Source organism: Pipra filicauda, unplaced genomic scaffold (genome assembly GCF_003945595.2).
Source record: "Pipra filicauda isolate LSUMZ 115617 unplaced genomic scaffold, ASM394559v2 scaffold218_size1660888_pilon, whole genome shotgun sequence".
Classification (NCBI taxonomy): domain Eukaryota; kingdom Metazoa; phylum Chordata; class Aves; order Passeriformes; family Pipridae; genus Pipra; species Pipra filicauda.
This window is the reverse complement of record NW_024104330.1, coordinates 918,647-941,730: the sequence shown is the minus strand read 5'-3', so window position 1 is coordinate 941,730 and position 23,084 is coordinate 918,647. Positions and strand designations below refer to the sequence as shown.

General features: G+C 40.2%; 1 protein-coding gene across 1 annotated transcript in view; it reads right to left on the bottom strand.

The window, feature by feature from the left end:
- Positions 1–22,566, bottom strand: part of GYPC (glycophorin C (Gerbich blood group)) — a 30,601-nt gene extending 8,035 nt beyond the window's left edge. The window contains exon 1 of the mRNA XM_027734721.2: positions 22,388–22,566. Coding sequence (XP_027590522.1) covers positions 22,388–22,421 — 34 coding nt within the window. The 5' untranslated portion in view covers positions 22,422–22,566. The remainder of the gene's footprint in view (positions 1–22,387) is intronic.
- Positions 22,567–23,084: the final 518 nt, after the last annotated feature.

The window sequence follows — 23,084 nt, the reverse complement described above, 5'->3', positions numbered from 1 at the left end:
ATGCCCTTCTGCAGCCATTGTACCTTGACTGTAAAAGCAGGTCTTAATGTGTCCCTGTTGTCTTCACTGATGCAAGACTTTTCTTACCACACATTTAGTATGAAATAACTAATGAAGTCTTAACACCTCCATTGTTTATGCAACTGTGGTATGTCCTTCTTGCCCTTTGGTTTATGTTTGTGCCTTGCCAACACACTGCATTCATGAGAAAATCATTAATCTATTAACCTTAGCACACTGATTTAATTTACAAGCTAGAGTTAGAACTGGTTCGCTGCAACTGCGTGTGTAAAAATGAGTCAAACCAACTTCTGAAAACTTCATGTTAGAAATATGTTAATTGCTCAAGCTGCTCTCTGGCCTGTGTTACAATATCAGATGCCTCTCAGTGAGGCCTTCCTGAATTAAAAAAAAAAAAGTCATTACCTATTTTAATATTTGCCAGTAAGTCTGCAGTGCCCTGCCAGAGCTGGCATTTCTTATCCCAAAGGGTCATCAGCCTGAACCCATCAATTTGACATATTCTGCTGAAAAAGCCATCACCATCTCCCATTAGACAATGAAACACATCAAGGCTGTTCTTTCAAAATTAAGGAACAGTTTCTCATCTGTCAATCTGGAAAAGAGACAGAACAATTTGGCTTCCATTTGTATACTAAATTATTATAAGGACAATAATGGTGACATATAACAACAACAACTACATGATCTTTTGGGGAAGTAAATGGACTGTGTTGCAAATGTAAGGTAAATCATGCAGATTAAAAATATCTATGAAATTAAAATGCACTGGGCTCAATTCTCTTGCTATCCTAGCTAGCAAGTACTTTGCCATTAATTCTGAGGAGACAAAGTACAGTTTCATTCAAATAAAACAAAGGTCTGTTTGACTTTTGACACTTTGTGATATAATGAGGATAAAAGGCATTTATGAAATTAGTTTAATTAGATTAGCATTGCCACACAATTTTAGCAGTTCTCATTTGATTCTAGTATACAATGTGAGCAAAATATTTTTTCACCATTCTAGAATGTTATAAAGTAAATAAGACAAAATACATTTTACAATGTTTGAGGAAGTAATGGCTTTACTAACACAGTTTCTTCTTCTTTTATGAAGCTGAATTGCCCTTGGGTCTTAGGGAAAATCAGAGATGGAGAGATACACCAAAAGTCATCTTGTCAAAAAGTAATCATATGATATCCCTTAATGATAAGAGAGAAAAGGAGAAAATGTTAATGAAACTTGGGAAATTATTTTCGGTTAAAAAATAATATAGATCTTTAAAAGTGAAGGGATATTCTATATTTTGAAATTAAAAAATCCTATCAAATTTTAAAAGGGAAGAAAATTGTGTTTTAAAGGGTTATATAACCTAAAAAACCTACAGATTGTTTTAAAACTAAACTTTTCTGTTTGTCACCAAAAAGAACTGACAGTCCCCTCAAATTCCCCTTTCCCCTTTCAGTTTGAACAGTTCAAACCACATATTCCTTTTTTTTTTTTAATTACTTTACAATTACTAGAGACTTTAGCTCTTTGCTCAGAGTAGCTGGTAACAGATATTTATTCTGTCCTGTGTATTCACACAGATGTAAATATACAGTAAAAAATCACCAGAAAAGTGTAGATGGTTCTGTCTCTGCTTGTAGCATCAGGAAGGGTCAGAAGGTTTCACCGTTGGCAGAAGAAGCTCAGAGCAGAGAGCAACAAGAGGAAGTAGCTGCCTCCCTAGCACTGGGGCAATGAAGCTCACAAAAGGATGCTGTAGAAATCTTGTCTTTAGAGATGAGATGGGGGAAGCCACCAAGGACCACCCAGCAGTGCACTTGCTGCTCATGTATGGTGGCTGGTTTTTGCTGTGATCTCATTGGAAAGCTGCTCAGTGTCTGAAGAACAAAGGTGCATGAAGTATAAGGACCTGGAAGAAGGTCTAATCTATTTCAAAAAATGCTGCATATGGGAATTTGGAAGTTGTGTTCTGTTTTGTCTGCCTCGCGTATAGTTATATCACTGCAAAAAGTTCCTTACTCTTCCATGGAAATATGTTAAAGCAACCAAGCCATCATTTACATCTTTCTGCTACAGCCATCAAAACCAGCCCATGTACAACATTTTGCTGGGGAAGATAAATTGACCTGGAATTGCTTCATTGAAGAAGGAGTGACAAAGGGGGTATGAATCAATCCATATTATACAGGCCACTAGCAGGACATTTTCCTGCACGTGTCTCTCCTCCTCCCACCTCTTCCCTCTTCTTCAGAACAGAGTACTGCTTTTGAGGGCTTTATAATTGGGAAGGTTTTGAAAGAAACATAAATATCCAGTGAATCTGCCAAATAATTTCGGTCTCACTTTCCTCCAAAGTCAACAATTTCAAGCTCTAGTCATTTTTTATTGAATCAAAAAGGAAAAAACCAGGCTTTTGCTCATTCACTGAGATCAAAGCTAAACAGAAAGGAGTCCCTGGATTAATTGATTAACCATTGCAAATGTTGCAGGTGATCATAGGCAATCAAAGCACCTGACTACGGACACAGCGAAAGCCCATCTGACAACCTGTAACTGATACTTGTAATTCTTGAGAGACAGTGCATGAAAGCAGCACACCCCGCTGACCTAAACTTTGAGTGTTAGAAATATAAGCACAAAAATTTGAGCCAGAAACTTTCAGTGAAAAGTCAGAGGCCAAGAGATCTTGGAAGACGTGATAATTCCTTCCCAACCCCTTGCATAAATGGTTATATGATACAGTAAGACAACTTAACCGCTAAGCTGCTTGTAACTATTTACCTAGACAAGCTTTTAATTTGTAACTAACAGGTCTACCAGCCTCAGACCTGACTCTCAGGCCTTTTGACTATGTCATAAGAGGATAAGGTGATCTCTGTTTCTCAATGTTATGTTTCATTTTATGACCTTAATAACTTCTCAAGATTAGGGTTTAGTTTACATTAGAAACATACCCTTTTTATGGACATGGCACTAAGCATTTATGGATTTGGCACTAACACAAACATTAGTTAAGGTTAGTTTCCTTAACTAAGACAGTCTGAAGCATTTGTTAGTATTTGAAATATTTCCATCAAATACACTTAACATTTTTGCATTCTTTTTTTTCTGTTCCTGCTATCGGTCAGGCTGTCCTTGTAACCTTCACAGATTTTGACTCCATTATTCAACTCCAACTGTTTTAAAGGAAAAGCAGGCAAAGATAAGAATTTTGCTTCAATTTTCATGACAACTGTAGACTGGAGAGAAAAGGTAGACTAGAGTAATCCAGCAGTGAAGGAAAGGCAGCGAGGGCTCAGCATTTTAAAGCTCTGTTTAGCAGTAGCAGTCAGTTCTTTAGTAAACACATGCTTTCCAGCCATCATGCATGTAGATCTAGAGGAGCTGCAGCAAGGTGCTTCCCCTCCTGATGGGGAGCTGCTGAGGTTGGGGGCCAGTGTATGCAGAAGATGGGATTTAGAGGGCAGAGGCATAAATCTAAAAGCAAGAGTGTTTCACTGGTTCTGTTGCTGTCAGAAAGCTTGTTCTAAGCTTTCTATACTGTCTCTCACAGCATCCTTCTGGACAAAATGTCCAGCACACAGCTGGATAAACACATCACGCAGTGGGCGAGCAATTGGCTCATGGGTCAAGCACAGAGGGTAATAGTGAATGGGGTGACATCAGACTGGTGACCTGTCACTAGTGGGGTTCTACAGGGCTCCATATGAGGCCCAGTTCTCTTCAATATCTTCATAAATGATTTAGACATAGGACTGGAAAGGATACTGAGCAAGTTTGCAAATGACACAAAACTGGGAGGAACTTTCAACTCCCTGGAAGTCAGGGAGGCCCTGCAGAGAGATCTCAACAAATTTGAGGGCTTGACAATCACCAATTGTATGAAGTTCAACAAAGGAAAGTGCTGGATTCTGCACCTGGGATGCGGCAACCCAGGATGTACGTACAGACTGGGGAATGAGATGCTGGAAAGCAGTGCCACAGAAAGGGACCTGGGGGTCCTGGTCGATGGCAAGTTGAATATGAGTCAACAGTGCCCTGGCAGCCAAGAGGGCCAACTCTGTCCTGGTGGCATCAGGCAAAGCATCGCCAGCCAGTCGAGGGAGGGGATTGTCCCGCTCTGCTCTGCACTGGTGCGACCTCACCTTGAATTTTGTGTGTGGTTTTGGGCTCCACAATATAAGAAAGATATAAAGCTATTGGAGAGTGTCCAAAGGAGAGCAACGAAGATGGTGAAGGGCATTGAGGGGAAGCCGTATGAGGAGCAGCTGGGGGCACTTGGTGTGTTCAGCCTGGAGGAGACTGAGGGGAGACCTCATTGCAGTTACAACTTCCTTGTGGGGGGAAGAGGAGGGGCAGGCACTGATCTCTTCTCTCTGGTGACCAGTGACAGGAACTGAAGGAATGACATAAAGTTGTGTCAGGGGAGGTTTAGGTTGGATATTAGAAAAAGGTTCTTCACCCACAGGGTGGTTGGGCAGGAACAGGCTCCCCAGGGAAGTGGTCACAGCACCAAGCCTGACAGAGTCCAAGAAGCATTTGGATGGTATTCTTGGGCACATGGTGTGACTCTTGGGGTGGTCCTGCGCAAAGCCAGGAGTTGGACATGATGATCCTTGTGGGTCCTTTCCAACTCGACACATTCTGTGATTCTGTAATGAACACTGACATGCTAGGATAGAAACATGGCAGTTATTATATTAAGGCTGATAAATGTCTTTTTCTCATTTTGAGATGAAAAAACTTGACCTTGTGCTTAAATTAGAGGTGATATGATCAAGCTACAGGTGATGGCATCTAGAAATCACCTGAAGTCTGGTGAAAGCCTGCAGTCATGCACAAAGATATTACTGTAACAGTTCAAAGAATGAAGCACCAAGCTCCTATCCTTAGAAAAGTATAATCATTTTACCAACACGGTCAATTTTCTTCCACTATGTCTCATTCTCACCCCCAATATTTTATAGCAAAGCAGTCCAACAAGTGATAATTCTTGGAAATGAGAATTCTCTGTGCTCCATCCACTGACTTATTTGATAAGAATTGTATTCAGCTATATCCAGCTCATACAGCAGTGCTTGCCTAAGGCACTCTCTACTATGTGTTGCAAGTGGAAATGTCAGGATGTTTAGCATATGCTCTTCAGGGACACAGAGATCTTTCCTGGAGCACTGTCGAGGTTAATATTATTAATGGAGATATCTGTAGTGGAAACAATCTTCCAAATGCTTTGAATATTGAGTATATTAAAAAAAGAAAATAAAACATACTGAAACACCTTAGAAACTTGCAAGGCAAATAGTAGCTCAAGGCAACAACATTTCTTATTTTCCAAGGATTCTTCAATGAATATGCAGATTTCTTTTGCATATCTGCTCTAAAGACAAAGCCCATTTTATTATTTGAAAAGTATTTATGTATCAGTCCAAGCTGTCTGAATTGAACTGAGCAATTTTAGCAAAACTTCTTTACCATCTATCATTCATCTGAGCAATTCTGGACAGATTGTGCAATAATTGTAAAAAAGAGTGAAAAAAATACAAAAAGGCTTGTTTGTGTATTATTTTTGGACAGTTGTCTGGCATTGTTTGACAAATAGCATATTGAACACATTAACAGCTAAGCAGGAAAGGACCTTGATTGAAACCATATACTGAATATTTTTCAGCACAGGACTTACATTGTGAGATTAATTAACAGTTTTTTACTAATGCTCCTCTCTCCCAACGAAACATGAATGGTAAGTACCATGTAGGTGGAAAGCTAATAACCAGCCTAACAAGATGTTTGAATGCTAGAAAGGAGTCTGTATGATCTCATCTGTCTCCACAGATGCTGCAGAGAGGACACTAGTAGGCAGTTGGCCTAGATGATTGTTGTGGATCTCTTCCAACTGGAACATTCTATTCTGTTCTGTTTTGTTCTGACATGCATTTTTGCAAGAAGATCTATTCGAACTCAACAGAGGTGTGGTGTATCCTGGAGTATGGTGTGGGAATTTTCTTCCCATTAATAAATAAGCAAATCTAGAATAGCTTCAATTAGAAGCCCAGCTTTATAGAGTCTATAATTATGGAAAATAAATCCCAACCATTACTGTTTGCAGTTCTTAGCCATCCCTTTCCAAAGCTTGTGCTGAAGGCTTAGTCTTGCTATAAAGTACTGGGAGCCTTTTTTTGTAGAGTTTTCAAAATGCCATGGTCAGAAGGGCTGGATGTCTTCTATAGGTGCATAAATGGTGTCTTATTCTCTGTGTTTTGGCTGTTAAATTGCAGTCATGTTTATGGAAGCAAACTTACCATGGCAAAACTTGATGCTATCACATTTCTGACTAGAAAAGAACTTAATTTCATTTTATCTCCTAATAAGGAGTCCTTTTTGTGTTCCTGTTCACTCGAATGGCTCTCTGTAGACAGTGTTGACTTTCATACAACCTGGAGAATGATTATAATTTCTGGCGCTTCTGCTTCTCTTTCAAATCTGGTTGAAACTGGTCAGTGGATCCAGAAGTTCTTGATGAGCAGTGACAGATGGATGAACAGACGATTAAGCAGACAGATAGACAGCAGGAACACATAAGACTCATTTCATTAGGAAACTGGACTGAAAACAGAAGTAGCAATGGGTACTTGGATATTATTCATATTTTGGTCACCAATTAAAAAAATGTCATGTTTTTGAAACCATTTCAAAGCTTGTAGATGACATCCTTAGTTTAAACAGCAAAGAAAAAACCAAAGGAATGTTGCTGAGACTTTTTTCAGCTCCTTTCTTTGGTCAGAATGATACATTTTTTATATTTTGGACTGTGTTTTTAACCTTTAAAGCAGATTCAGCTTGGACAGCCCTGGAAATTTCAATGGAGGATTAATGTGTGTCATTAAGCAAAGAAATATGATCTAGTAGTTTTCAATAGCAACAAATGCTTGCTATGGTACTTCTCTGACCAACTTATTTATCACTTACTGTAAAGCCTTTGGGCTGCTCCTTTCCTAAATACATGAAATACACATTCAGGAAAGCTGTGAGTGAATTGTTGTGATTTGAGCTGGCTGCTACATTTCTGCAGCAAAGGGCATTCTTGTTCCTAAACATTTTCCTTCCAAGTTGATCCAGAAGAAAACTAAAAGGAAAGCCCCTTCCTCCATTTACTATTTATTTATTTACTTATATTTACTATATACTGTAGGAGGTTATTTGCAATAAGCAAATTGATCCAAATCACCGTGTAGTCTGACTGTCAGTTATCTGTTAATAGGGAGGGATTTGGTAGGTGCAGACAGAGAGGGTAAAAAGCAGGAATGCTCTTTTGGGTGGGTGATATACATCATAAATCTACACTCAGAAAAAGCAAACCTCCAAGAAGAAAAGCATAAGGAGAAAAACAGGTGGTTAAATCTGAAGATTTCTTTTCAATGATACTCTCAGCAGAACAGAAGAGTCCAGATATTCACAGCCCAGTGACTCTTTTGAACTGCAGTAGCCGTAGAAGGTCATGGAAAAAGTTTGGCTTGGTCTTCCCTGTGTAAGAATATATTGAAATGCATTAAGAAATATGGCCCCTTTCTCAGCTGTCAAAATAGGGACCGTAGGGCAGAACTGTTACCCTGTACCTGCCTTCCAATGGGCATGCTGCTCTTCCGCAGGTGAATCAGGAGTGATCAGGCTTTGTGGCCCAGCAGCAGCAGTCACTGCTGGCTCTTCTGTCTCAAAGCAGGGCACTGTCCCAATACATGACGTGGAACACCAAGTGGCACACATGCAAGGTGGGGTTTGCAAAAGCTCTCACCACTAAATTGCTTCTGCTCCCTTTGAAGTGGGTTCTCACACCTCTGAACTGCTCAGTAGGGCCAATGGAGAAAGTTTTAAAAATTCTATTCAATGAATATGAGAAACATAACAGAAGCAGGGACCAGGAACATCACAGATAGCCTCTGTCCACTTTCTCTGCTTTCCAGTTTTCCAGTTTAATTTACCAGTTGATGCTGCCTAACAGGTTGCAAAAATCTGCCTTCTCAAGCACTCATGAGAGAGCCTGCAAGTTTCTCAAAGCACTTGCATAACATATCCAAGACCAGAGAGGTCTGCTTTGGAACGGTGTCTTAAGGTCAAGTTATCCCTCTGAAACACCTATTAGTATAAGGAGAATGGAAAAAAAAAAAAAAAAGAAAAATGAGCAAGCCAACAGCACTAGCACAGTCCTGGAAAATATGAAGTCATAAGTAGAGTTCAGCCAGAGCAGACTCCCATTAAATTTTGTTTAAGAGCCAAGTTCCACCCTGAGATATGTGTGAGCTGCATTTTATTTCAGGGGGAACTATGCTGTGCTTCATGCCACAGCAAGGCTTGGACACAAGCATGCATCTGTTACAAGACAGAGGAGTAAAGCCCACTTCTCTTTTGCATTTTTTGGTTCCATCTGTGTAGATGGAATAGAAAACTTAAAGAAGTGAATAAAAACAGCCCACAGTTTTACAGGGTTTCTCTGTAAAATTTAATTCCTTCTTCCAGAACACCTGAATGTCTGTGTTTCTAACTCTACTAGGCTATTTCTATAAGACATGGTAGTCTTTCCCTGTGCCCCTGCCACTCCCATGAGTGTTAAACACACAGGCAGAAGCTCTAAGACTTGTCTTTCTAGCTTCTGTGCTCTTGAGAGTCCCTTTAGGAGACAGTCAGCAAGAAATGCTCCCTAGGAGATGTATATGCTTTGTGAAGAAGGGACATACACAGCCATCCGGCTTTATCTCCTTAAAGCCTTCCACTGGACATTTTTGCCTGACTGGTAGGAGCTCTGCTACCTGTGGAGGGAAGAAGGAGTGGCAGTGACATTCCCTATCCTGATTGCATTCCCAGAGAGGGGTTAGGCTTGCCAGCACCCTTCTGCTGTGCTGAGTTGGATAGCTGGCTTCAGGCAACAGCATTTACCATTGCTGGAGTAGGCAGTGGCTGCACAGGTGGATGTTGGAAGGGAAAAAATGATAAAGTCATGGTCACACACTCCTGGAGGCACTGGGATTACCTGGGGAAATTGGGCAGTGGAGTGCCCTGCTCCCTGCTACCAGCTGTGCACTCAATAATACTGAGCTCTGAAGGTTGAATTCCTTCAACTACAATTTAAAAGAGTTCATTCAAGAAGAGGGGAAGGCAAAACTCAGTCCTGCCAAGCACCGAGCCTGGATGTGAGCAGGAGGTTAAAGTATTTCATATGAGAAACTCTGGTAAATGCAAAAGCTTTTATACCCCAAGGCAACCCTTTAAACACTGAATTACCAATTCTGGCTCAAGAATTTCCCATTCCTCAGATCCCTTGATGGTTGCCCTGTGCTTAACTCTCCATTAAGCACCTGCTACTGGCTCTAATGGGTAAGATGGACCAATGGCTCCATGCTTTATACTGCACTTTCATGGACAGAGCTGAAGAAGATTTTGAGTCCTAGTTAGTCAAGAAAATCCAGCCATCAGGATCAAACCCATTTTGGCAATCACTTGTCATGGATTCTGTAGCAGATGGGAAGAGGTGGCAGGACCCCTTGAAAAGTCTCTTCTCCTTAATAATGGTGTAACCTAACAGACAGCTGGTGAGAGTTAGGGAAGACACATAGGCAGCTGTGGTTATGCTACAACATCATTTCATTGTGCAATGGCAGTGAAACAAAGGATGGGAAAAATCGACACCAAATCCCATTACTTAGAAGATGGATTGGAAATATTTCAGCAAGGATGGGGAATGGAAATGACAGATATGTGTGGCCCTGGGAGTCTGGAGAGACATATGGCCCTTGACCACAGCTGGCATGCCATGGCTTTGCACCTGTCAAGGGACTGAGTTTGAATTTCTTGCTATATCTCCCCTCATCCAGGATATGTTTAGTGGGGGCCTGAAGGAGGGGCAGGGGAGTAGGAGGAAATTATCCTCTTAGGGATATGGATGCTCATGTCCACAGACAGCAAGCTGTTACCTTGAAGTGCCAAACAGTGAAAAATAAAATCAATTGCAAAGTTGAACACCAGCATTTATAAGTTTTTCCCTGGCAGACTTCCCTCAGCCACCAACAAGTCCCAGACCTTGCTCTGTGCTGCAGGCAGCTGGGCATGATGGGGTAGGGTTGATCCCTTAGGGCTTGAGAGCTTCTTCTCAGGTGAGAGCTGTGAAGGAAATCACTTAAGTGGAAAATGGCATGTGCTACGTGTTCCAGTTTCCAAGCCTCTTTTTCTCATTCAAGGGGGAAAATACACCCCTCTTCTATGGAATAAATCATAGACACAGTTTTTAATTACAGAACATGTGCTTCCCTCTCCCCACCGATGACTGCTGCCGTTTCGCATCTAACAAAAATAGGCATCCAGACCTCCAAAGGGAGTAGCTTATATTACTCTCTCAGGCCATTTCCAGAAGCTGCCAGGCCCAGCAGGGCCCTGGGGCTGCACCGTGTTTGAGAGGGAGGGAGATTTACTCAGCTATTCAGTACTCAGGTCACTTAAAAACAGTAATGTGGAAATTGTGCTCCCATCTGCTCTGCTACTAGACTCTAGAGAAAACAGGACACAGGATATGCTTCCTGTCTGGGGAAGGCTTGTAGCAGCCCGGGAAAGAAGGCATGACCTTTCCCTTAAAGGAAATGCAAGTAATGGAGAGAAGTAGGGGGGAGAAGCCTAGGCAGCATTTTTTTTTTTCTTAAAAACAGTGTCATGCAGTCATACCTCCTCTTGCTTTCTCCCTGTGCTCAAAGCTGATTTTTACTTATTTAGCAATGACACATTTTAAACAGTTACATCCCTTTCTGCCACCCCATTGTTGCTGCAGTCATAAACCTTCTGACACAAGTCAGATGCTGTTGAAATGAAAGGTTTCATTCATCGCAAGCAAAGGAAATCAGAGGAGGTGCTGTGAGAGCAGAAGGGCTCAGCTCATGCTGTTTCCAGCTCACAAATGGTTATGTCTCCAGGAAGCAGAGATTAAGCATCTCACACAGAATGTGGGAGGAGGAAGAAGAGTCTTTGTCTGAGATTCACAGATTTTAATGGGTTCCAGAAGGGGAAATCTTTTACCAAGGAGTAACAGCAAAGTTCAGAGAAATGCAAAAGCATTTATCTCTCTAGTTGTGTTCCTGCCTGTCAAAAGCAGGAGGGGTGATTTACTTCTCCTTGGTACAAGGAGTCCCTTATGGATCATTAATCCACGGGGAGAATGAGCTCAGGAGCCAGAGACATCTCTTCTTAATGTGCAAGAATCTTGAGTCAGCAAGAAATATTCTTCTTTGGGAGCATATAGGGAGCATAGTTTTTCTCTATTTTCTCCCCACTACCCCCTGTTTTCAATAGTATTATCTACAAGAGCTGTAGTTATCACTGATATATTACTTTGCCTTCATTAAAATTTGTGGTGATAGTAGATGAGGCTGCTGTGAGCTAAACCAAGCAGAGTAATATTAAAAAATTAAGATCTGAAATCTGATACAAAGTCCAATAAAATCAATATGAACAGTCTCAAGGTCCAAGGTACAAGTATCTCAACAGCACTGATTTTGGCAATACAATGATAACTTGCAGTAAGTAAGGCATTTCTTGAGAAGCTCTGCAGAAAGAGGAGGAGACAGAAATGGTCGACTATTTGTTTACATGCCAGGACCTCAGGTGATCTCGGGTGATGAAGCTTTCTGTTTACAGCTAGAGCTGATCAGAAAACATGCACCAAAACTTATGGTAGAAAAGGGGTTAGATCTGGTGGATATCTCTTGTTAATATGTTCTCATTTCCTTAGGAGTAATAAAAAGAAAAATAGTCTCATTTTGTCTCATTTTTATTCTGTGAAAACACTTGAAAATATTTCCATAATTTCTCAGTTGCTAAGTGAGGAGCATTAAAGTCTAGCTATATATATATTCACAATATGTAGTCATTTAGAAAGTGCCACTATTCTGTAGTGGATGGCATTTTATACTCTGTACCTCGGCAAAAAAAAGTGCAGCAGAGAATTACACTTCTGTATTCAAATATCCCAAGAAGCACTCACTCCATGCTTAGATTTGCCAGGTTCCACATAAGTCTGGTAAATCCACATCCTTATCGCTGTAAATGACTTACAAGATCAGAAATGTGTCTAAAAAGGAAACCCCAAAGCTGGCTGGTGTCCTTGGGTTTTATGCTCTCCTGTGTGCCTGCATGTGCACACAGCATCCTTTATTTTGGCTCTTTGTAGCACAGTTAGGCTTTGACAAATTGAAAAGTATGAAGATTAGAACAATCATGCTTACATGTATTACCACCTACTACTTCATTTCTTCCATGGTGCTTAAATGCTCAGGCGTGTGGCTTTGAAACACATTGCCTTTAATGCACTTAAAAAACCCTGCTGGATTTCCAGCTTGCTTTGATCTCCACAGTCTAGAGACTATCTCAGAGAATACAAGTAAATATATTTAGGGGGAAAATATCTTCAAGGAGAAAACCCTAAAGTCCTTCCACCTTGATATGCATTTCCAGTTGATGTGATACTTAAGATTGTTTTTTACATTTTATCTTTATGCTTCAGAAGGCCTAAATCTGTGTCCAGAATCAGGAACTTGATAAGGTAACTTTGGAGGATAGATGAGGTCAGTGCCCCTAATGATGAGCACTGAAGTGTCAAATAATGGTTTGGTGATTTTTGTTTAAAAAAGAGATGGAAGGAGAGACGAATTCTGTTCTGAGAAATTTACAGACTAAACAAAGAAAAAGGATACATTTTTGCAATGAAGAAGACTATTTTGTCAAGAGGGAATGGGAAGAATGTGAGAGGAAGGCTGGTAAGAGCTTGCTATTAATCATGAGTAGCAAGGAGACAGCTGGAGAGCTGGAAACAGAGGAAAGACTCAGCTAAGGCTCAAGGCCATGAGGAAAACAACTTCTTTCTGGGACTATACAACAGCATCTTTTCCATCTCTTGTCATGCCAAGTCACCATGCATCACCATGCCTTTGTGGTAATGGTTTGGACTTGAAGAAATCTCAGTTGTCTTCCAGGACAGCAAGTCAATATGAGGTCTGGATTCTTGGGTCAGGGTGTGGGATGATTAACTTGAGAAAGAGAGAGCATTAGCTGGGGAGATATGGTGAGGTGCATGGGCAAGTAAGCAGCATAGCAGAGGTGCCTTGAGGAACCAGATCCATACGGATCTACAGAAGGGGAGATATAAGGTGATTTTTTTAGTTTTTTGAGGATGATCAAGAGTCCAGTCACTAGCCATTTTTTGAGCTCTAGGTATGGAAGAGAAGACAACTTTCAGTGGGAGATGGTAAAGTGCCAAAGGCAATCAGCAAGGTTTCTGAAGAATTGTTTTCTTCCCATTAGGCGGACACAACCTTCATGAGAAGGACCTACAAATCACCCTTTGAATCATATAATCATAGAATGGGTTGGGTTGGAAGGGACTTTAAAGATCATCTGCTTCCAACCATACGCTCATGGTCAGTGAAATCTTCTACTAGACCATGTTGCTCAAAGCCCCATCCAACCTGGCCTTCTCCTCCCTGAGCTGGTGGTGTTCTTAGCTGTGTTGATGTTAGCAGAAGCTATTCACTGCACTCTTCTTCATGACTGGAGCAGGGGTAGAGAGTGAGTAATAGGAAAAGCAATAGTGTGCAGAGCACACTGAGTAGTTTTGAAAAAGTGAAAAACCCCATGATTTCCCCTTTTCCCAAAGCAAAGGGGAAACTGGAACTTGGTGCTCAGTGGCAGTTCATTTTTCCTGGTGTACTCAGCACCTCATGCAGAGTTTTCTGTAGAGATGCAGCCTAATCCTGTATATGGCTCTGTTTCCACCAAAGGCTTAATTGCCATTAGTATCTGGTAGTATAAGCTTCTCTAAAGTAAAAATAGTCCCTGTGAATTCAGTGAGGGGAAAACTGGATTTTTAGGCAACAGACTACAAAAATTAAAGTCTCCTGACATAATTATGGAAATTCAAGAGAGACAGACAATAATCAACTCTTTCAGTTGTGTGATCCAGAATGTAAGAAGCATGTCCCAGGTTGTAAATAAAAATTCCTGTGTGATGACAGGAAAGATCTGGAGTGGAGAAGTGTTGTTTCTTAGCAAACTGTGAAGATGAGAGAGCAAAGAGAAACTACTAGAGAAGATAAGAGGGAGAGGGAGTGGAAGAGGGGACAACTCCCAAAGGAAACAAAGCCTCAGCCCAGAGGGTAACAGGGAAAAATTTATGTCTTCCTGGCCTGTTCTTTTCTTCCTTCCCACTGGCAGGATTATGGAGGGTCCTTGAAAGAAGGGAGGACATTTAACAACTGGGAGCTGTGTGTCCTATGTTCAGATATGAGCATTTACCCATGAACTAAGAAAGGGACAGACAGAAAGGATTAGGAAGTGCAGAGGATATCTGAACTAGACAAAATGAAAGAGAAGGTGTGAGAGAAGTCACAGATACATCAAGGATTTAATTTTCTGCTTTCTTTATTGGATAGGAAGGGGATCGTGTTCATGACACTTGAATGAACCATTGATAGAACAACCTCAGCTAGATCATGAGTGCTGGTTATAAAAGCTTCAGGAAATCACAGATGACTGAAAAAGCAATTTCATAATAAATTGCCAAATTTCTAGCCCTGACACACGTTAAGAAAATCTGGAAAGCAGAATTCAACAGTACATCCCAGGAGATAGAAATAAAATATAAAAATCCAGTGTCTCACTTTAAACATCAAATTTTTTGAAAATGTACACATTTCCTGAATGCTTGAATTACTACATTTTCATGGTAACTCTTCACAATCCACTAGAAATATTTTTTTCCCTCTACTCATTCATACATGTAACTCTTTAATCACCTGTGTTTAAGTGATTTGCTGGCTATTTGTTTTACATAAGGATTATTTAGTTTACCTAAAGTCAGCCATAGAGAGCTGCTTCTTCATCGCTTTTTAAATGACTGGCATTTTTGAAGCATCCAGTTAGCAGACTAGAAGCATCTTGATTTTTTTTTTTATTAAGAATGTTTTTTTTCAAAGAAAACAAGCTTATTTTTTTTGTGTACAAAGAAGTTTGTCTACCAAAAAAAAAAAAAAAAAAAAAAGTTAAACTGGAGTAACAATTCTGTGAAGGCTATTCCAGTATAAGTTCATTTTCTCATAACTGTTTGAGGTGGACACAGAATTATGTAATATGATTGAAATGATTCTTGAATAAGTATTCTGTTTCCAAAGGAGGGTAGTTGTTCTTTAAAGAATAAGTTTTATTTCAGTATGAATATACTAATATGACCAGTGTTTCTAGAAAACTGTCCTGAAGATGCAGCTAACAAATTCTCCCAGCACAGATGAACTACAAGTGGAACACAAATCTGACCAAATCTCCTGCCTGCTTAAGGTTTAAACTTGAACCATTCACTGCCTGAAGAACAGTGCAGACTTGGTCTTTACTAATCTGTAAAATGGGTTCTTGCCTTTTAAATAGCCTGATCATATGGAACAGCTACTTCCTCCTTGTTGCTTAAGTAAATTTCATTGTATTTCTCTGGAAATTTTTTTATATGTGAACATGGGTCCTGTAATAGTCTACTCAATGGATTCAGGCAAATCCTGTAGGTGCTTAGATTCAAAACACAGAGTGATTCACTGTCTATATCACCATGAGCTGCCAGGCTTTGTCTGTATATTCATATGCTCAGCAGAGACACCTGAATCTGACATCTGCAAGGGATAGTCTGTATAAGTTTAATGTTTTACTATATCATATAAAAAAGGTATTTTATAATGTTTTCCAACTTTTTTCCTATAGCTCTAATCACCCTCTTTCTTCCTTTCTTGTTAATGAATTTATTCCTCTGCTAAGCCTTCAAAATTATATTAGTTTTTTTCTGCTGCTTTTAAAGATATTTATCATCTGAAAAGGGAAACATGAGCTTGTCAGTATTGCTGGATATGGTCAGGGAAATAAAATGCTCCACACCCAGAAGTCTGACTAGTTAAAAACCATATAAGTAGTGGAAAGGGTGGTGTATATACAAATGTATGTCTTTGTATATGTATGCATACAAATATACAGTATATTATATATACATACACTCTGTGTGTTTATATATGTGCATATATATAGAAGTCAAACTCTTTTTCTTGGTTTGGTGTTAGTAAAACAGTCTCTGCAATTCTAAATATCTACAAATATGTAAGGTCTTGATGTCTGATTCTGCATTGCTGTGACCTTGTCACACATGCTCTTTATTGTGTGGACTGCCTCATAAAACTAGATATTTTAAACATGCAGTTCCCAGTAAAATAGGCATTTATCACTCATGATAACATGGAACTGTCTCAGGGTGTGTTTGAAAGTCCCCCTGCAACTTACTGATAAAAAGCTTAACTCCATTTCAGGGCTTATCTGAAGAAGAAAGAGGTAGACCTTCATGAAATAACTGAATTTGTTTTTTTCTCTTAAGATGAAAAAGAGAGGCAGAGGAAAGGGGGGAAAAAATCGCTTTAAAACTCCAATGCAGCAGAACAAGTTTAACCCATTGAGATTTGAAGTGAAGTTTTCTGCTTCATCAGGAAGAATCCTGTGGTGAAACATATGTCAGAAGAGAAGCAGATATGAGAAACTGGCCTCTTTTGCATTTGAGATGATTAATTAAGAGGAAAATCACTTAGCCAGATGTCTCATTGGTGAAACTACACGTGCAAGGTACATTTGCAGTAAGGGAGCAGCATAGCACAGACAGTGCATTTGATTTCCATGCTAACATAGCAGAGATAGGAATCTGGTGTGAATTAGATCATGCTGACTCTTGGAGAAACAGAGGACTACAGACCTTATTTCAGCTACAAATTATGAGCTGCATGTCTGCTGTTATAATGCTGCATTATAATGCTGCTGTTATAATGCTGCAAGTAACTATCGTTACTTGATGCAGTTGAGTTATTGATTATGAATAAATTATCCAGAGAAGACAGTCCTTTTCTCTATCCACATTCATAAATTGTTGGCAAACCAAACCTGATTTCTCCAAGTGCCACTTTTCTTCATTCACCAACTAGTTTTTCAGAATGCTTAGAAGCTGGTGAATTTTTCATCAACTCATTACCGGGGTAACACTTTCAAATTTGTTTGACTTAGGAATTTAAGTCTTTCAGAACTAAATAAAACACAATCTGTCTGCTGTCTGAATACTTGCCCACCTAAGGTGTTCATATATTCTCGTCACTGTGGCACCTGGGTGTCCCCCAATTTTTCATGCATTTTCTATCACTTGTATTTGAAGTAAAAGATAGAAAAAAAAAAGATCCTGCTTATGCTTAATGCCGTTTTTAAAAGTTTTCTGCTCTCTCTGTGGGAAACAAGTAGGCCAGTCGCTAAATGACTTCTGAACTATGGGTTTTTTCCTAAGCATGCATTACAAAATTAGGGAGCGGGAAGTAAAGATCTGTCACCCCAGTAGATCTACTGGAATCAAATCAGCTTCTACCTCCTGGCTGCTATAAATTCCTTCCCATAGCTAAAGCTGCCTCACCAGCAGTGTCCATGGAAAGCAGTCATTTCTCTGCTACCTGTAATCTCTCCTCTTTACGTAGTCTACCAGCCTTTTGAAGAAGAGGTGCCTGTAGAGTACGTAGTACAATCAGATCCCTCTGTTGGCTTGAATTTCTCTATGCTATAGGAATACTAATCCCTCTCCAACAATAGAGACAGGCACTCCATAGAGCAGACACACAAACAGACTTTCATTAGAGAATGCAGTCCTGAAAGCCTGTTTTACAAAAGACTTTGCTGATTGGACTTAGTCATTTGAACAGTGATGGATACAGGGTATATTCCACAAGAGCCTAGAGAGAAAGGTGCAGCAGTATCAGCAATGAGATGCAGACACTGCAGAATTCTGTAATATTAATGTGTATTATTATTAATGTAATATTATATGCTTAAGCACATAACATGCCATAACCTGAATCTTTAACATCTGCTGTGTAAATATTTTTCTTTCTTTTTTTTTTTTTTTTAAATTGATGACCAGAAATGCTGAGAATTGTGTATTTTAAAACAGCGGACTCCTATTTGGGTCAACATTTCCTCTATTCTCTCCATCTCAGCGGTTTGCCAACATTTCTGCAGTTAATTACTGAAATTTCAGGTACATTCTGAGCCTTTCAATTCCCAGACTTTCACATCAACATGTCAGGCAATGAGGGTGTCAGGAGAGCCCTGGGGTATAAAGCCAAATTTTCCTATTCATATGCACAATGGTGGGAAACAAACATAAAAGCAGAGACATTCAATTTACATAAATGCTTGTGGGACATGTTTTGAGACTTCTGTGCTAAGAATGAGAGGTTATTATAGTCTATAGGCTTCCTTGCCTATAAATGCTCACAGATTTAACAGTGAAGACCAAATTTTCATAATCAATAGCCTCTGTTTTTGTTTATTAGTTACTATCACAGGCAAGTGCTTCTGTTGATTAAGGGCAATGAAATCACATCTACTGCCAAGGCGTGAATAACATGATTAAAACCTTATAGGGTTCATTCAAGGTTTTCACAGGCCCTATGAGAAAGGTAAGTGGTATTGCTCAAGTAACATTTAAAGGACCAGTTTCCAGCCCCAAAATATATCTCGTTATGAGTTAAAGATTGGGCAAGGCTGTTCTCAGAAACAGATTCCCCATTCACAGCCATAAATCACTCTGCCTTTATCAGGGGCCACCTTTGCCAAGCTCTCAGCCTCTCTGGAGGGGACAGCCCACACATACAGGACTCATTTTCCCAGAAGCCCTACTGTTATTGTGGCAGGTAGAGAAGCTTGGCATGATGGAGCTAAGACCTCCTGCTCATAGGACAGGGCAGCACCAGGGTCTGCTCCCCTAAGCAGGGCAGGCCTTGTACTTGGGCTACTGCTGGATGACAGATGGCAATGCAGGTAGAGTGCATATAGCTCAAAAGGCTGGCTTTGCTTCATCCAATTTCTCAGACTCTTCCTCTGCAGCTGAGCGTGGGCTGAGGACCAGCCTTGCTTCCTGTTTTCCTTTTGGGCCAATTCTTCCACGTAGCACAGATCACGCTGCTTCGCTATCCACCCAGAAGGAAGACCTTATCTGCTGATAGGTGATGAGGAAGAGAAGCCTCCACAGACTGCACTCCTTAATCACTAATTCCTTTGACAGCTGGTATTTGGACTGTAAGAGGCCTCAGATAAAACATTTCCAGCATGCCGAGTACAGATTAAATCCTGTAAGTTGCAGAGCACCTTCTCCGAGGGGATGAACACCTTTGACCCGTAAAGATGGCTTTACATAGATCACTGACTCCCAAGATAGAACCTTTGACCCAGTGGTGTTTATTGTGTGAGTTCTTCACCTCATTCAAGTTGTCCTGTTGCGTCAAAATAGGATCAGTACAGTCTAAAAGGAAGAGCAAAAAGGCTGCCATCTGAACAGAGATTGCCAAACCTATGGAATTTCTCAGGCTTCATAGGAAGTCAGGCAGCTACTGCTTGTACATCTGAGCAGAGGTGGGAGGAAGGAAATGCATCACCAGAAGGCAATGCATTTAAAAGTGATGCATTTAAAAATCAAGAAATTCACATTCTTGTAGTCAGGCTAAGTCCCTTTTAAATCAGAAGAAGAGGAAAAAAAAGAAGAAGAAAAACAAGGAGGAGGAGAAGAAGAGGAGGAAGAAGACAACAACAAAGAAGGAAAAAAAAAGAAACTGAAGATATATCCATGGCATAATATTATATTGAATCTGAGCCAATAAAATTCAAGCCCAACTCAATTTTTTGGCTTTAGCTTCTTTTCTTAGGTATTCTATTTTATTCTAGCCACACACAAATGTCCATTAACAATGAACAGTGTAGTAAATATACACCCACTGCCCAACATCAGCAGGCTGAACCACTGTATCCCCTGACTCTGTTCTGTATACAGATAGGTTGGTGGGATATCTAAGCTGGGCATGGGAAGTGCCCAAGGTTAGATGGTGTGACCTCCCCATGTAAAGGCAGAATACATTTGCAGAGTTCACAGAGTTGAATTTTTTAAATCTGAAACAGTAGCTTGCTCCCACCTGGATTGCCAGGATCATGCTGTATTTATAGAAGGAATAAAAATTCCTTATCAGCCATGAGTGAATACAAGGAGATAAGCAAAGGACATGAGCTTTTCGGTAACTTAACACTGTTCAGTTTACATCAGTAGGCAGCTGCTCTGTGGTCTCATCTGCAGGTACTCAGTAAAGAATTATGTTCAATATAGTCAAAGGTTTTTGCTGATATTTTATGCATTTTCACACCCATCCCAAAGATTTTCACTGTGGCTATGAAGCAAATTTTGTTTTCCCACTTTGCCTCTCTGGCAAACATCTGCTGTCCATGCTGTGCAGTACCTGTCAATACAATGAACTTTCAATGTCTTTTTCTTGAAAAAAACTACAAGAATTATACTAGGAAATAAGATCCTTTTCCTAAAGACCTTCCCTCAAAACCTCAACCATTATTAAAACAAAGCTTGAATTACATAGGAATATGGTACTATCAGACTTTCCTCTAAATTAAGTTTGTTCTTAAATTCTAAATTTGACCCATGCAGTTTGAACAAAAAAAAAAAAAAGAATAACCAAAGACAGACTTAAACAAAATACAGGGACCTTCTGCTGAATCAGTAGGGGAAATGATGAGGGCAATTAAAGAATATACTGTCACTATTTTTCATATAGAATACTTCTTCTAACTGTATTGCAAGCCATTTATTTTCCCAGACAATCATATGATTTAAAATAGTTCAAGCTGAGAATTCCTGACCAGATTTTGGAAAAAACAAGAGAACCTGATGTATCAGCCTTTTTTCACTATGAACAGACAAAAGGCCCCATGGGGCACTAACTTCTCATCCAGATCCCCCCTAGGGCCTTCTGTGGCATCCTGTGACAACCTGGGTCTGTCAGAGAAGTGATTTGTAATGCATTCAGGACTACAGAGCTGGTCCCGGATATGTCACTTGGACAAACCTGTCACTAAAGACGCAAAATGGGATCTGGACCCTTGCTGATATTTCACAATTTGCAAGATGCACATCCATGAGTCATGACCACCATCCTGGACACACTTGGAGAGCACCAATGGCAGTAATTTACTCAAGCTTTTCCAAACCCAAACCCTCAGAATCTTGAGTTAGCCTGCACGTTTCTTTCCTATCAATAACAGAAAACAAGCTATAATATTCTGAACTGTGGAGTGAAATAGAATAAAATATAATGGTAGAATTTAATCTTTCTTGTCAGTTAGAACTTTCAAAAAGGACTAAAAAGTGTACACCAAATGCTGTAAATAGAAATTGCTGGTTGGGATTCCAGAGATTCCGCTTACTGTGTCTTTTCTGCTGGATCAGCCCGCCTCATTCAGAGCTTGGGAAATATTTTCAGTGTCTACAGCCATACAAAACAAATATCCTTACAGCAATATCTGGATCAAACCCTGAATTGCAGGCTGCTCCGGGCAATGCTGTCTGTACTTTCTGCCTTCACGACCAGTAGCACTGTATGATAAACAATTCTGCTATTGGCAGTTTATTTATTAAACAGAAAGCAAAAGCACTGTCTTGAATTTAAATGGGAAAGATCACACTAAAACCATGGAAAAAATATGGATATATTGCAGCACCAAAACCTCAGAGTTTTCTCAGCTTATCTAATGATAATCCACCTCCTTTCGCTCCACTTTCTTTTTAACACTATACCAAAATGAACACTACCATTCTGCAGCTGAACCTCTGTGTTCACTTGACTGTTCAGGCCAAATTCTCTCCTTTAAAATTTACTGAAATATATGGAGTTATGCAAACAGACAACTTGCCCTCCTGTACTCTCTTGCTGAGAAACCAGTTTGGTTGTCCGTAAGCCCATGTTTCTAAATTTCCAAGAGCAGAAACACATTGTGGCTTTAAATATAGTCTGTCAGTTTGTGGCTTGCGTCTCATGTTACACACAGACGGCTTGAAACTCTAAATGCAAGTTGGGCAACACCAATAATGTCTCAGAAAAGTGTCAGTACGCTTTCAAAATGCCCTGTATTTTAATTCCTAACGGGGGGGGGAAACATTCAAATGAAACTTTTCTAAGCTGGAGTTTAGGCGGAAACATTACTAACTTTGCTTGGTTCTATTCAGGAGCCAGAGTTTGCAGCGCCTGTTTCAGTTCTTCACTCACACGCGCGCGCACACAAACACAAAGAGTAAAAAAAGAAAACAGTTTCTTCACAGTTGTTTTTTTCTTCAGAATTAGTCTCAGGCGTTCTCTTTTTTTTTCCCCCATATAAAATGCATTAGACAATCTTTTCCTTAAGCGACAGACTGATAAATCCACTATTATTGTAAGGAAAGGGGGGGGTAAGGGTACTCACGTGGTTGAGATGTCGCATTGTTTTGGGAACTCATAATTTACGCCTTTGAAAAATGCCTTATTTGTGTTGACAGTCTCTCTTCCCTGCTCAAAACTGACGGCGGGATTGAACAGAACAGCTGGAAGAACCCAGGAAAATGCTTCTCTTGTTCGGGCTCTCCTTGCCTGGCTCCTGACCCCTTTACAACTGGAAAAGGAAACAGCACATGTGTCATTCTCTTTTGCCTGTGTAGCTCACATGAGCGGGGAGGGGCACCCATTTGCAGATAGCAGTAACTGTATTCAAGTTTTGCAAGTTGGATATATTCCACCCCTTTGCTTTTATTAGGCAGCAACCAGTGGAAAGAAAATGATCTTTTCATTCTTAGCCAAATGTAGACACACCTATTAAATGCGCTTCCCAAACTCCTAACCACAGATGTTGATATTATTTCTTTAAGTGCAAAACTTGCTGCTGACTCCCCAAAATGCCTACCATCAGTGGGTAAAATTGAAAATAAGGTTTTCAATTTTCATTGCCCAGCATCATCCTTAGCACTCACAATCTAACTAATTCTGTCCTTTTAACAGGTGAAAATTGAGAATGGCATTTACTGGGTCAGCATATAGCGTGAATCTACACTGTGCTCAAAACGAGAGGGAACCTGTGGCTGCAGCACAGGCTGAGGCACTGGCAACTCCATTCCTGGCCCTGACAC